Here is a 15,715-nt window from a genome sequence, read left to right as displayed (position 1 = left end):
GTGTATGGTTGCATTTCTGTTCCCGTGTGTGGCCATACCTGATGGAAGTTGAGGGTCATGAAACCGTCTTTATCTGTGTCCATGGTCTTAAAGGTTTCTGCAGAGACAGAAGCAAAGACAATCATGTTTATTATCTTTTCTGGTTTAATGTGCTGTGTTGTGTCATGCATGAATCTCAGCAACCCATTCTATGTTATTTATTCACAATCACGAATGGTATTGTTTGTGTTAAACTGAGGTGATAACAAGTAGGTAAACTGATTATTTAAAGACACTGAAGGTGTGCAGTAATGGGACTCACTGAACATGGTCTCCAGTCGCACCAGACAGGTGACAAAGTTGTCAAAGTCGAGAGACATGTCATCCTCGGTGTAGCGCAGGATGATCAGCTGGAACAGTTGGTTGGTCAGCTTGAAACCTGAAGGAAAGAGGATACAAACAGAAAAAAATCAAACCACCAAGTTTCACAAAACTAATCAAAAGTGTCAATAAAATAACTCATAATTCAGCAGGGAACATTCTCTAAACAAGAGTGAAAATGTCTGACTCTTGTGTTCCTCTGTCTCTTTTCTTGTAATTGAAATGAAAAGGAACCATACCTGCAGATTCAAGAGCCATCCTCATCTCATAGGAGCTCATGGTGCCCGATTTGTCCACATCAAACTGCCTGAATATGGTCTGGCACGGTAACACAAACAAAGATAATATCAAACCGAAAGAATAGACAATAGAATAAGATGAAAACTTAGTCTAGTAATTAAAAAATTAAAAAAAAGATCCTGTAAGTCATTGTAATGAGAAACTTTACCGAAATGATGACTTCACTATTATAATTCATTGTTTCGAGAATGTTTCTCATTTTAATGACTTAGAGGATCTTTTTTCGCATCATATTGGCAGTAATGGGCTTCCATAAAACGCAGCCTCTGGTCCAATGTCAAAATAAACAATAGGCTGAAGTACCGTGAATCAGAATCAATATTACTTAGCATGTTTTCCCAGCCTGACCGATCAATGTTAAATCTTACCAGGTATCGTTTAATCTTTTCCCAGAGTACATGGAACTCTGTCAGGCCCAGCTTTCCACTGCCATCCGTCTGGAGTCCAGAAGTTAAGGAACGACAGTGACTTTCATCTGATCAACAAGTACGACAACAGAATAACTTTATTAAATAATATCAGAAGCAGCCAACTTTAAAGGGGAACTCCACTGATTTTACAATTTAAAGTCTGTTTACAGGTCTTGGAGGAGTACATATATGACAAAAAAGTCAGATAAATTTCCTCAAGTGATGTTGAGTTGCATTGTGGGTAATGCAGTTGCCAGGTTTTGACCAGGAAGAACAATGCATGGAATCAAAAAGACAATATCTCTGGTTCAGCAGCGTCAATTTTGATACTTTATTTTTAACTGTCCATCTGTGAGTCTGACCAGAGGTGGAAAGTAATGAATTACAATTACTCATCTTACTCTGAGTCGTTTTTGTTTGTACTTTTACTTTTTAAAGTTTTTAAAATCTGTAATTTTACTTTTACTTAAAGCTTTAGTGCGTAACTTTTTGACATTAATGAACGTCCGTTACATTCAAGCAGTTGCCAAATGAGTTGACACAAAGCTAATTAAGACTATCAGTTCCACACAAGTCCGTCTGTATTTCTCAGTATGGCTATGTTCAGAAGATTATCTCATCAGCGACTTCCCTGTGCAGAAACTCAAGTGAAGATAATGACCTCTTCTGAAGAGTCCATCATATTTTTTTAATCCTCTGTGTCCTACTTGGCTACTAGCAACTGCATCGAGGATGGGTGGGGGTGGTGCACGGTCATGTAAGGCTTGTATCATGTAGACGCGCCGACAGTTTTGTCGTCATTACTTAGAATTCCTCATGGAGGAGACAGAAACTACGCACTATAGCGTATGTTCTGTTTGAAGTATTGTACTTTGCTACATTTCAAATCACATCTGTTACAGAGTAAAAAATAGTAAATAAAAAAGGTCTCTAATGTTGCTTTGGTAAAGTATCTGTCAACAAACTAAAATCGGAAGCTGCTTTGTGCCCTTATCAAATCACAAATGACTGTGATTTAATCAAATAAGTATCATAAGTATAAATAAGATAATAAATAGGTATAAATATAAAAAAGTATATCTCCCCCAGCTGTTAAAAAGTAACTAGGTAACTTTAGCTCATCAAAGTAATAGTACTTTTACTTAAGTAGAATATTTTTGTACTCTTTCCCACCTCTGCGTCTGACAATGCTTTAGGAGTGCTAAGCTAAATCGATGGAGTACTCTTTTAAGGAATCCAAAGAATTCTACATGCTTGTCCCATGATAATATTTATGTTCTATTAAGAATTGATATTCTAATGCCATTTCAAGGATACGTCCATGAGGCTTATCATACTGCGACAAGCTTCTTTTGTGAAGCCATCCGTTTTCAGGTCTTTATCTGTTAGCAAGAGAAAGTGAAACAGAAAGAGAGGAGAATAACACATTTAAAACTCTATATTGAACAAAAAATTAAACACATGTTCAACTAATTCCATAATGTTATGAGCAAGCTTGTAATTACAGCTGTTACTAACGTTTGCTGATGATCCTGTTCAAGATGGTTTGCAGCTCTGTGAGGCTGATCTCCATGTCCTGTTGACACAAACAGAGACGGTCAAATTATTTAAATATGTCCGTGTATATACCACCAATCATTTATTCATTCATTCATTCATTCATTCATTCATTTATTTATTTAGTGCTCACCGGCCCTGCCAGCTGTCTGAAGAGATTCTTAAAGGAGCTGTCGATCTGGCTCTCATCCAGCTGAGTCTGAAACACAAACAGAAGTGTTTTCAGTACGCATTCGGTTTCTTTCCACACGTCATTAGCGGCCAGGTGGTCAGTTGTTCAATCCTCTCACCTCTGGTGGAAGATCCGCTACAACGTCATCATCAAGCTCCCTGACGTGAAGAGAAGAAAGATTTTTCGTTGCTTGTGTGTTTCTTTATACATTACTTTTTTTAACTTGTTTATTTCTCCTTCTCTTAAGTCTTTAAAGCTATAGTGCATAACTTTTTGATATTAATGAACGCCCGTTACATTCGGGTGGGGGGGGGATGCGTGGTCACGTAAGACTTGGATCATGTAGACGCGCCGACAGTTTTGTTGTCATTACTTAGAATTCCTCATGGGGGCGGCAGAAACTACGCACTATAGCTTTAACTGCACATTTATCACGAGTAACAATGATCTTCCACAGGTATAATAGCATTGGCTTTTGGTTTCGACACTTTAGCAAGAATAGTTGTGAAAATAATCCTGTAGATGTTAAGAATAAATCGAGACAAAAAGAGTTGATAATTTTCACTCATTTTCTCCCCCAAAACATCATATCACGACCAGAGCATCTTCTCCAGATCCATCACACTCTGTCACAGCCACTCACTCGGAGTTGGCGGGTTTCTCAGAGAAAACTCTGAGGACAAAGTTGGCCTCTTTGTTCGGCTCGAAGGTGGAGGGGACGACGATGTATTCCCCGGGCGGCAGTTTCAGACGCGAGCTGACCTCCCTCAGGTTGATGAAGGTCTCTGAGCGAGCGCTGGAGGCATGGGTGAGGAAAAAGTCTCGCTTCAGGTGGACTGCTGAACTGCCTGCAAACTGAGAGGGGACAGAATTAGTCTGCTGTTCAATATATCTTTTATCTTTAGAACACTCTTGTACTTGTAAATATTGGGTTAAATCCCTTTATGTTTGTATTTCACAATGTCTGGGTAGCACTTAAAAAAACTCATACCTCCTTTGGAACCTGTAAAGGACGAAGAGAGAGAGAGAGATATGAGATTATTAACATGATGGATGTGATCAGGGACAATAAAAAGACAGGAAAGAAGCTACAAAGTTGAGATTTGTTGGACGTAAGAAATAAAAGAATTGAAACGTGACATTATAAAACAAACTTTAAATTTTTTTTATAAGAATATATGAATAACCCTTTTCCACTACATGAATGTAACTAAAGATAATGAACATGTCACAGGTGCTTCTTTGGTTTCCACTTTTCTCTGCTCAATTTGGGGGAAAAAAAGTTACTGGAATTAAATTTCAGCATTGCCCAAATGCAAGTTGTCCTGGATTGGAAAATACAGTGAAAATGCAGGGAATAATCAAGTAGCAAAGCCTCACAATGGGCCTCATTCACCAAACGTTCTTAAGAACAAATGTGTTCTTAAACCCCACTTACGCAGTTTTCACGAAGATTCTGGCATTCACCAATGTTTTCTTATTTGGGATTTGTTTTTAGGTAAGAACAGAATCTACGCACACTCAAGAGCACTCTTAAGCACAATTTAGAGCTGACATGTTTGCGCAAAACAAGTAGCTATAGCGTTTTTGTCCGTTCTAATTAAAAATTTGTAACTAATTATTTTCATTATTTTACACAGAATTATACATTTGTTTGTTTTAATAAATACACACTACTGCTCATTTGTAAAGCACTTAGAATTGTCATTGTGTATGAATAGTGCTAGGTCTATATAAATAAACTTGCCTTGTTTTGCCTTCAATTCACATCAATTATGTTAACGGGGAACCCTGCCATCCAATAATAAGTGATTGATCACGCTATTTATACGCCAAGAGTATTTTCTATGTTTTTTTGCCTCAGATTTCAGATCAAACCATTTCTTTTCTACTTCATCGGTTCTGCGCCCTTCTCCAGACACAGCGTTCACTGCATGAGTAACTGCATTCCATGCATCGGTTTTATTTGCTGCTTAGAATGCACTGCTGACGCTACTAAATATTAAATTATTAAATATTTTCGTTAACTTCTTGGAGCAGTACCTCCACTTCAGAATTACTAAAGTTTTTCTTTCTCTTGGAGTCGAGGCCTCCACCGTCTTTGCCACGTCTTTTGGCCATTTCTCTAAGTGTGCACACAACACGGCCCTGCCATCTCATGTCCTTTTATGGGAATTAACGGGGCGTTTACCTATGCTAAATAGGAGCAACGGGCACAAGCTTTAAATTTACGAAGACACTGGGATTCCTCATTCTAAGAACATAACTGCGAACAATTCTGCTGTTTAACAACACGTCATGAATCAGACGTAGACCTTTCTTAGGGACTTTCTTAAGAACGTATTTAAGAGAAAACTAAGGAAGATATTGGTGAATGATGCCCAATGTTCTTAAAAGTAATTTAAAAAAAAACAGGTTACATTATGTGAACTTCCTGCAGTGGAAAAAGCAAACTTGACTTTCAAGATTCAGTTTTACAAGCAGCGTTTGTTGGAGCGCAGCTAACCTCATACAGGGCAAACCCGATGGTCTCCATGTCTTCGCCCTCACGCCGTTTCTTCCTGCGGTCCTTCTGCATAAGGCCAACCAGGAAGCTGCAGTCTGAATGGCCGGAGTCGGGGTGCTGCAGCGTAATCTTGAACTGAGGGTTGAGCCAAAAGGTTGCTGGGAAGAAGAGTTGATAAGGTCAGATTGTTCCTCCTTTTTATAACGTTAATTCAGTATTCAGTAATACACTGTTAAAAAAAAAGTATAAGTAGTATAAAAAATAAAAAAGTGTTGTCTAGGTCACAGTAGATCTAGAAACCAATCCAATTCCATGCCATGTCTTCAGTCATAATGGGGCATTTCTAATATGTATTTTAAAGGAGGCCATTGTTTAGTTACTTAGTGTTTAAATGGGAGTCACTGGTTCACATTCCTTTAGCAAATTCATCCAAATCCTACCTCCCTCCTTCTGTACCTAATGTTTTAACATTTCTTATCCCCTATAAAAGGTGTATTCAGTGTCTCTAAAACAGAATATTACACCATCATGTTGATCCTAGTTTGGTCAGTGGCAGGAGAAACTCTGATTAATCTCCAAAACGTACAAAGAAAATGAAACTAGACTGCATTCTAGAGCAGATCCTTTACTATATATAATGCCTCCATTGCTCTCCTTTCATTACTACCTCCAGTTTTCCACCCGTTTCTTCCGCCAGTCCATCTGCTAGCTTACAGTTCATACTGTACCTGGGAAGTTCCTGCAGCCTCCAGCAGTGCTGCCCCTCCTCCACTCTCCCGAATAGACCGAGGTGCTCCATTTCTTCAGCTGGCTGTTATCCAGGGCGTCAGCCGTCAGGTTGCAGAGCTCCAGACGGGAGAACTCGCGCAGGAAGTCACTGAATGACATCCTAAGAGATGGAAATACACACACTGTACTTATTTTTCCATTACAAAGTCAAAGAGTTGAACCTTGTTACAGTACAGATGAAAGATGATGCTGACATCTTAAACATACAATATGTTGTTTGCTGTTGAGGACATCGATATATCAAACAGACGTTACAAAGGGAAACAGAGGCATACAAACAAAATAAGTGTGAAGTGTTCTTAGTGTGTTCATCATATTTACAGCTCTGTTGGTTCAAAATTAAAGTTGCAATTTAGTTTGAAAATGTGTTTTATTATTTATTGACATGTAACAGACGCAAATAGGCATCGGAAAATAAAAAGATGACATAAAATTTGCACAGGTGTCCACATGCACAAGAAAACTCACCAGAATTCCCCGTCCTCGCTGCGTATTTGTAGCCGACTTCTGACGGAGCTATCCACACTGTCCCACTCTCTGGAGCTGAGGATTTCACAAGGAAAAGAAAATGTAACTACGGTGCGCGGTCACGGAAGGCTCGTATCATGTGGAAGCGCCGACAGTTTCTTTGTCATGACTTGGAATTCCTCATGGGGGCATCAGAAACTATGCACTATAGCTTTAATGTTACTTAACATTGACTTACAGAAATCTCCAGAATAATTGAAGTTGTGTATGTGTTTTTTTTGTGTCTTAAATCAGATTTTTTTTTTTTTAACAAGGAAAGTGTGAAAATGCTCAACTGGACTGTGACATGCTGTTGAAATGTCTGGTATTTGTACTTTCATAACTATGGTGATATGATTGTATGTAATCCCTCCCATTTCTCCACTATGTCTAATTCTTCTCCCCCAATTTTGAGGACAGTTGAGCAGCTCCGCTAACCCTCGTCCTGGTTTGAATTTCTTTACAGCCTTGGCAGGAGGCATTATGTTTTCAGGTTGTCCGTTCCATTCTCATCAACACGATATCTCAGGAATGCCTTAAGGGAATTTCATCAGATTTAGCACAAACATCCACTTGGTCTCAAGGAATCCTAAACACATCAGGCAAAACATCTACAGCCAGATGTGGCTGCCTCCAAGTCAATTAACATCCTCTTAAAAGCGACCAATGAGACCAGCTCATTAAGTTTTATGGATGTCTGTAACTTGTTCCAGGCAGAGGGAGCAGCAAACTTAAACGCCTTTTTCCCCAGCTCAGTTCTAACCGTCATGGATACAACTTTTTGTTCTATCCTGTTCCTCTGGTAGTCCACCACCACAAGCTCATTGGTGTTGCTGATATTGGGCTTCAGGTGATTGTTCTATCAGTCCTCTATACTCCTCTGTAAAACAGCCTTTAAGTGAAGACGATGTGTTTCACTGAAATACATTTCAATATAGTGATAACTTCCATTTTACCAAAAATACACGTAATACCTTTTTATTAAATTCCTTCAACGTCTTCACTACATGTATTATTTGAGTCTGGATAGACATGGATATACACTGCAACTTGACTGGTTGGTGGAGGCATACAACTGCAAGGCAGTAATTCTAGTCTCTTTCTGAGATCAGAGTGGGAGGGTGGTAATGGCTTTGGGGACCAATTTCAAGGGCTATTAATACATCTTAAAACTACAGTATGAAGATATGAGGTGAAAAATGACTATGATTTTGATGATAATTTTGATGCCAAAAATGAGTTTAAAGAGCACAGAGTTTTAATCAGATTGAAAACTTTTTAATTAAATTTTAATTCCTGCACAGTATTTATCTGCCCAATTGCACACAGTACTTAAACTACTTTAACAGCTATTTTATATATATTTGTCTCTGTTTCTGTATTTACTGTTTATTCCTATTAATGTTTAATATGTTTGTTTGTGTATATGTGCACCAATAACCAAGGCAAATTCAATGTAGGGTTACTACTGTGGCAATAAACTCCTTTGATGGGTTTGTCTCATTTCCTTCTAAGAAATTTGGAAAAGATTTTACTTGTCGCTCCAGGCTCCGGTCCACTCCACTTCCCCCCAGGGGTTCCGGATACGAACCAGCTTGGTCGGACTTCCTCTGTAATTCACCTGAGGGCGAAGCAACATTCATACTTAGTCACTACTGCTTAGGTTGTGAGTGCATTTTAAGAAAGGCCCCTTTACCCAGTCATGTGTATCTACCGTCAGCAACTCTGTAAATAAGCTCCACCATTGGAATTAAATAAGGTATTTAAGTAATTTGCGTAAGTTAAAGCAGCAATACCAGACCGTACTGTATTTCTGAAATTGTTGGATCTGTTTTGGCCAATGCAAAATAAGTTTGCTGCCATTCTGGCCAAGAGATTTGCTTAGTCACTGCTCACCTCTTCCACACCAGTCACAGAGTAGGCGTGTCCCTTCACCAGCTTCTTAAACGTGACGGCCTCCATCTCACCCGAGCCGGTGATCTGAGGACGAGAGCAAAAACACAGGTCACCGACATCCAACACGATTGGTGAAGTCAAGAGGATGGTGAGAAAATATCTGCATACTGCTGCTTCACATGGGACGAGGGTAGTGACATGTACAGTCGCTGTCATAACACACTCAAAATTTACAGTGAACACTCCATTAGTGAGATGACGGTCACTGGTTGTTTGAACTACTTCAAACAGTCTCACCACCCCATGTGTGACCCGATTGAGATGAAACATGATGTCAGCTGCAAACGTAATGACATTCAAAAGCTAACAGACACAATTGGAGAAATGGCTTATATGTATATTATCATTTTTCTTTCATTTTTACAATATTAAAACAAACTGTAAATGCAAAGGTTACAGTGTTTTGGTCTTATGGATGTTCTGCTTTGTCATTTAAACCTTGTCACAACATAAATGAATGAAGTTTGTTTTTTTGTTTGTTGCCGATAACCTCAATATTTTACTATTTTATCATCTCTGGTGCAAAAAGCTCTTTAACTTTTTGTCCTTGGTATTTGTCTTCTTTCATGCTTTGAGTGGCACTGACAGTTCTTCAACTAAAACTAAGCAGCAGCACTGATTACAGAAACTGACCTTCAACAAGACAGACAAAATAGTTCAATCCCCTTTATCTGCAAACGCCCTACTTTAACAATCTAAGTGTACAGTGTGAAGCGCCTGGCGCAGGTGCCTTTAGGGAGTGTACAAATCTACTTTTGCTAGTTTAACAGCGGAAAAAAGGGTCTGTGCGCCAGGCGCATGGTTCAAAAGGGTTGTACTTAGTGTCTTAATTATTTCATGGGTGTGTTTTGGGCGTAACATGCAATAAACCAATCAGAGTGTCATCTCCTATTCCCTTTAAAAGCCAGGCGCGTTTGTCACTTTGCACATTGCTATTATGATGGCGGATTTGCTAAGAAGGAATGAGAGATTTTCAGGAGAAGAAACTGATCTGCTCGTGCGTGAAGTGAAAGCACGCAAGCAGATCATATCATAATACTATTTCACATTGTAATATTTTTGTATTTTTAATCTTGTGTATGTTTGTGTGTTGCTGCGTGTCCCTGTATGTGTGTAACAGGTATAGTGCGTGCACGCTGTGCACGGGCCTAGGCACACTTTACTAATGCTCTGTTAAAATAACAATGAAATGCTGCGTTATTGACTTTAGACCAGGTTTTTGTTGGTCAATGGCGCGATCACTTTCCGCCGCATCAAGATTGCACTTGAGCACACCTCCCTGTAAGACCACACACCCATGGCGCACAGATGGCCGCAGGTGCATTTGCAGGGTTTTTAATATTTGAAGTTTAAGATTTTAAAAAGTGGGTGGAAAGTAGTTAATTGCCATGAAGAGCACTGCGACTGAAAAAGGCTGAACAGGGTGATCTATTTTTATAGTAAACCCCAGCTGGAGGTAATGAAAACTGAGCTGATGACTTGTTTTACATTTCTTTTCAACCTATGAAAAACGGATTGTTCCTTTTACTTCAACACTGACGTTTTTTACCTGTCAATCCCAAATAAGGAAGGAATAGTTTGACATTTTGGGTAAATGCTTATTTATTTTTAAGAGAAAATTGATACTACTCTCATGTGTGTACGGTAAATACAGTGTAAACGAGCACCAGTAGCTTAGCTTTGCACAAAGACTGGAAACGGGGGAAACAGCTAGCCTGGCTCTGTCCAAAGCTAACAAAATCTGCCTCCCAGAACCTCGAAAGCAAAGCAAAGAAATCATGACTGTTGCAGTACTGACGTCTATGGAGCAGCCCAGCAACGATCCTCTGTCTATGGCCCTTCTCATGATGCCGTAGAGGTCGGACGGGGCTTTTCTCAGCTCGAATGCCTCCGTCACGCCGCCTGTAAAGTCCTCAAAGCCTTCGGACGTGCTGCCGCCTGAGAGAGCCTCATAACAGCCGTTCAACCTGGGACACGATAGGAGAGCAATGAAGATTTAAAACCATTCAAAGAGTATATAAAGAATTATATGGTAGCCTATATGAGCAGGCCTTAAATGGAGTCAAAATACCTGACTGTTGCTAGGGGGAAATGTTCAGAGTACTCTCAACACTTACACACTGTGTGATACTACCATATTTGAACATGTACCTACATTCAGAACAGAGCATATGTAACAATGCATTAATCAAACTTTTACATCCTGCTCTTTCCGTTTCCTCTCTACTCTCCAACTGGGTAGCCCACTTAACTTGGCATGCATGTAAGCACTTCCACAACAATGCTCTGCTTCACTGTTTTTTTACAGCTTACTAAATTTACAACTGAGACCACAGCTGTCCACTGGAGCAGCTGCAGTCTGAAGTTGCTCAATAGCTCCACAAGGGCTTCAAGAGTTTATCAATTGTGTTCCTAACACAGATTTTCTGCATCCAGAAATTCTCCTACAGTCTTCAATAAGCCTTAACTTGTGATCATCGGACTGGGAGTTGAGACTAGCCTGGAACTTGAGCAGACCCCTATTTATGACATGTTTATATTAGGGTGAATTTAGCATACATATGAGCTGCTAACTGTGGTATAAACAAGACAGAATGTTTACTTTATCCTCACAATAGTCTCGCTTCAGCCAGACCCTCCTCCACCCTAACACTAACCCTAACGCTGCGGAGGAGGGTCTGGCTAGTCCACACAGCATTCCGGGATGGGAGAAAAGCTCTTGTTTATTCTGTTGTTTCCTATAACTTTGTATAAAACCCTGACCAGAAAACTAATTCTGGTGAGAGAAAATCCTACAGCTTCTTGTGAACTTCTTTCTCCACTGCCCAGTAAATAAAAAAAAACTCATCTGATCCAGCCACTGAATTGAACCTGAGAGAACTTTTTCTTCCACAGCAGCAATGCTGTAATGACCACTTTAAGGCACTAAAATAATATCAAATGTAGGTACCAACTAAGTGATAAATAAAAATAATTTTAAATGTGGGCGTTCTGAAAAGGTAAAGGTGTAGCAACAACAACAACATATTGTTCAACATCATGCATTTTACGATGTGACATTATTACATCATTATACATCATACTCGGCCCATGTCTGTCAGTCTTACTTAGCGTAGGCCTTTTCCAGCAGCGCGCTCCAGAACTCGGTTCCCTCTGCCGAGTGGACAAAAACCAGCTTCCCATCCTTCACTGGCAGCCGGTCATCGATCACCACATCCACCCACTCGCCAAACTGCCAGAACTGCACGACAGACAGAAGAATACTCCAATATTAAAAAACTCTAACAGACAAGGTTTATAAAGAAACACAAACTATAAGTAAGATATAAAGTATGTGAAGAAGGTTAAATGACACAAGATATTATCAGCAGGAAGGTACCCGGCTATTCATCAAACTCCCAGAATTAAATTACAAGAGACATACTGAGTTTTAGATTTATACTAGTTTATTTAGATTTATGGTGCACATTAACTAATACATGTACAGTAGTGGAGTAAAAAGTACAATATTTCCCTCTGAACTGTAGTACTACTAACTGAAGTAGAATTATAAAATAGAAGAAAATGGAAATACTCAAGTTTAGTATAAGTACCTTGAAATAGTCCATTCATTGGAAAGATTTTCCTGTACATATAGGTTTTGTCTGGCTTATTAAGAAATGTCAGCCCTATCTTATTTCAGCTGCTGCCAAATTTATCAGGCAGCTGGCTGGATTTGACACTTCACTCAGCTCAAATTTTTATTGGTTTAATCATCAGCAGCCGATCATGTTTTACTCATGACCATTGAGAAAAGCTGTAGTTCCCAGCTTGCTTCTGTGTTTCAACCCTAAAATAATACAGACTAAATAGGCAACATTAAACTCCAGCTGATAATTTAAATATCACCAAACCAGTCCTCGAGCAAATCATGTGTTTACAAGCCAGACTAAGTGTGATTTGCTGCACCTTGTTTACCTGCTGTGGGTAAAGTCATAGACAGTATAGTATAGTAGTATAAGAATGGACCAACAGATCCCGTTGCTCTGGACGGAGACCAGTGGAGGCTATTAGAAGCACTTTTCCGGTGAGCGCTGAGCGTTACTGCGCAGCCTCCAACTGAGAGAGACGACGTAAATGTGACGTGAGCAACGTGTCTGAAAGTTATAAGTCTTCTGGTAGCTGTGCCAAGAGAAATCTCAATCATTCCGAATCTTGCAGAGACGGAGAGCGTAGGTATATGTAAGGAGATAACATAGGCACATGCTAATTATTGCTAACTAAAATGCTAGTTAACATTAGTAATTAAACTTAAAACAGCTAATGTAAGTCGAAACTGCCTGCGAGCTTCTCCTGTACTATACGGTAATTTCTCTACTGCGCGACAGTAAGTTGCGTGGTTATGACACAATCGTTAGCCTAAGTTAGCCTTTTATACATTGTCGTGTTTCTTTAGAAATAAACAATGGACAAATAGAGTCTTTAAACACTTTAGATGTAAAGTTATTCGCTGTCAAAGTGACGCCAAAATGAATGGCAGTCAATGGAATGCTAACGGTGGGTGATTGCTTGTTAGCATCAAAATGGCGCCATAGGAGCTACGGGTTGTTGACAGACGCTTACCCCCTTGGGTAAAGTAAATCACCTCTCAGTCCCAGAAAACCTATATCCACTATATCCAGTCAGATGCATAACAAATGAGAGAACCTAGGACACATTATCTGACATTTTAATTTCAAGAGGCAAAACAAGGCTTTCAATGCAGCAGGTGAACAGAGGTAAATGAGGGCCTTCACACGTGGCTGCGTGCCTGTTGGCCAGCAGGGAGCAGAAGAGATCAACACAACATATGAAAAGATGAAAGGAAAGATGGTGTGGGAGCAATTTGACTTAAAGCCAGCGGCCATTTATAAGTAGAACTGGTTCAAAAAGGCTGATGTCAAAAGTGGGAGAGTTTCTATTGTCAACTCCTGCTGTTTCTTAGCAACACAACCAAAAAACTTGCTTTAAATTTGAAAAAAACGTAAAAATTACTTGCAGGGTTCCTACAGGTTTCACCAAGTCAAATGTAAGACTTTTTAAGACCTTTTTAAAACCATTATGAATAAAATGTAAGACCTAAATTTAAGACTTTTTAAGGCCTAAAATTTTGATTTAGAAATTTTAGACTTTTTTTTAAGACTTTTTAGGACCCCACGGAAACCCTGTACTTGCCATCAGAGCTCTACCTGAGTGTTACTGAGGGTTTTGAAGATTCAAGTTTCAATATTTTTGATTCAACACTAAAACAATTGCCATTTTACCATAGTTGATTGAATCAATCAATAACTATCTGTTGATATTTTTTGTTTCGTAAATTACTGCATGAAAAATGTATTAATTCCAATCTCTAGTTACTACCAACCCAATCACACCTGAAGCAAAGCATTTGATGGTTTTTGAACAACTATGTGCGTACAAAGTCCACTGAGCCACCCTGTGCCGTTCAGACACATCTTCCTGTGTGCCCGATGTTCTCGCATCAACGTGTGAATTACATTGTGGAAATGTGACATGGCTCCCAGGCTAGACTACATCTACACTGATGCAGGCCCGGTGCACACTAAGCTGTTTTTGACAGCCAAAGACTGAGGCATTTGAAAATAGTCTCAAAGTGGATGATCTCATCTAGATGGCCTGTGACAGTGTGCAGCATAAGTCCTGTCTTTTAGCTTTTCATGTTGCTTTTCTGTCGTGTTGAGAGAATGTGTGCAAGAGCAGAAAACACAAAGAGCAAACTGAGAACTGGTTATACCAGTAGACTCATTCAGAAACCTTGAGTTGTGGTGGGTAATACAATAAACCTCATGCAAAAAAGTACTCACAGAGTAATACAGTGTTGTGAAAGAAATATTTCCTTGTCAAAGTAATTAGGTTTGTAGATCGGAGAAAGAGGAGGAAGGAAATTGCAGGATTGTCATAACAAGCAAATAAAAAGCTACAGCTGGCGGGTGTGTGCATGCATATGTGAATTTACAGATTTGCACTTCATGTCAGCATGTGTGTATACAGCTGGAAGACAGACAGATGGATGGATGAATTCTGCATGCGCCGCAGAGCTGAATCCACCTCTGGGAGGAGCTGTGTCACAACACGGCTGACTGAAGACAGCACAAAGCACACACACACACACAGGCTTGCCCCTGGCAGACACACACTTCCTCATTTTACTCTTTCGCACTGACACCGCTGGACGTTTATCTCACAGCAATGTGGGAGCAACACCCAGCCCTATTTTTGGAAATTCGTTTACCACATCTGTGTCATGACTTGCAGTTAGCCGGCCTTGAAGCGTGAGAAATCCTCGACACAATTCAACAGACAGCTCAGACTTGACTTGCTGCATGAAATGTGTGCTATAATAAGAAAACGATAAAAGATTCTGCCCCAGTTAAGTTTCATTTCTTTCCGACTGAGATGGCTGAGATTGCCTAGTTTATAATTTATTCTCACTCTCCTTTTGTTTGCCTGCCTCGCTCGTTCGCACAGACTCCCTCCTTTTGTGCCCTTCTACAATTAAGATTCCCACTGCCAGCAGCACTCATAATTACATTTTGGGATGACTCATCCAGGTCTGGGTAATTTATCCAGAGGCTTAAAGGATCGAAACTAATACAAAGGGGAATCCCTGGAAGACTTGACAGCACACAAAAGGGAACAGAGCATGGAAACTCGGACAGAGAAGAAAAATTAAAAAACTGCAAGTAATGGAAACGTTTATTGGCTGCAATACAAACACAATGAAGAGAGGCTAAAACAAAAACTCATATAGGCATAATAGAAAAAGAGGATGATGAAAGTAGGGCAACTCTTACTCTACCAAATGGAAAGCAGCCATATGTATTTACGAGCCATTTGATGCACATTAAACACATGCATGCATTTATAAGCCTTTAGAGCAAATTAAAGAATTATTTCCCCTCATTCTAGCAGTAAGAACAAGTATGTGTGTGTGTGTGTGTGGAGAACAACCATTGTTCATAAGAATGAACACAGAGTCTCTGGGAATCAGTAAAAAACATGACAAATATTTGGCTTCCCCTTGCTCCCCTTCCCTGACTTCACTGTAATTTGAGACACCATCCCCAGCAGATGTGAAAATGGGTGCTCTGTGTGTGTGTGTGTGTGTGTGTGTGTGTG

The 15,715-nt window shown here is 39.7% G+C and overlaps 1 protein-coding gene across 2 annotated transcripts in view; it reads right to left on the bottom strand.

Annotated features, from left to right (window-relative positions):
• The window catches only part of capn1 (calpain 1), a 30,237-nt gene that overhangs the window by 1,918 nt on the left and 12,604 nt on the right, over positions 1–15,715 (bottom strand). For both annotated transcript variants that reach the window (XM_031304245.2, XM_031304246.2), the window contains 17 exons: positions 11,665–11,798; positions 10,356–10,524; positions 8,498–8,581; positions 8,137–8,222; positions 6,563–6,637; positions 6,034–6,194; positions 5,306–5,463; positions 3,791–3,802; positions 3,443–3,654; positions 2,918–2,957; positions 2,761–2,826; positions 2,589–2,646; positions 2,388–2,452; positions 1,029–1,097; positions 600–678; positions 302–418; positions 39–97 (listed from right to left, as the gene is read on the bottom strand). In XM_031304245.2, coding sequence (XP_031160105.1) covers positions 39–97; positions 302–418; positions 600–678; positions 1,029–1,097; positions 2,388–2,452; positions 2,589–2,646; positions 2,761–2,826; positions 2,918–2,957; positions 3,443–3,654; positions 3,791–3,802; positions 5,306–5,463; positions 6,034–6,194; positions 6,563–6,637; positions 8,137–8,222; positions 8,498–8,581; positions 10,356–10,524; positions 11,665–11,798 — 1,644 coding nt within the window. The remainder of the gene's footprint in view (positions 1–38; positions 98–301; positions 419–599; positions 679–1,028; positions 1,098–2,387; positions 2,453–2,588; positions 2,647–2,760; positions 2,827–2,917; positions 2,958–3,442; positions 3,655–3,790; positions 3,803–5,305; positions 5,464–6,033; positions 6,195–6,562; positions 6,638–8,136; positions 8,223–8,497; positions 8,582–10,355; positions 10,525–11,664; positions 11,799–15,715) is intronic.

The sequence above is a fragment of the Sander lucioperca genome, chromosome 17 (assembly GCF_008315115.2).
Source record: "Sander lucioperca isolate FBNREF2018 chromosome 17, SLUC_FBN_1.2, whole genome shotgun sequence".
Lineage (NCBI taxonomy): Eukaryota > Metazoa > Chordata > Actinopteri > Perciformes > Percidae > Sander > Sander lucioperca.
Note: the sequence above shows the minus strand (reverse complement) of the source record. Positions and strands in the feature narration are given on the sequence as shown.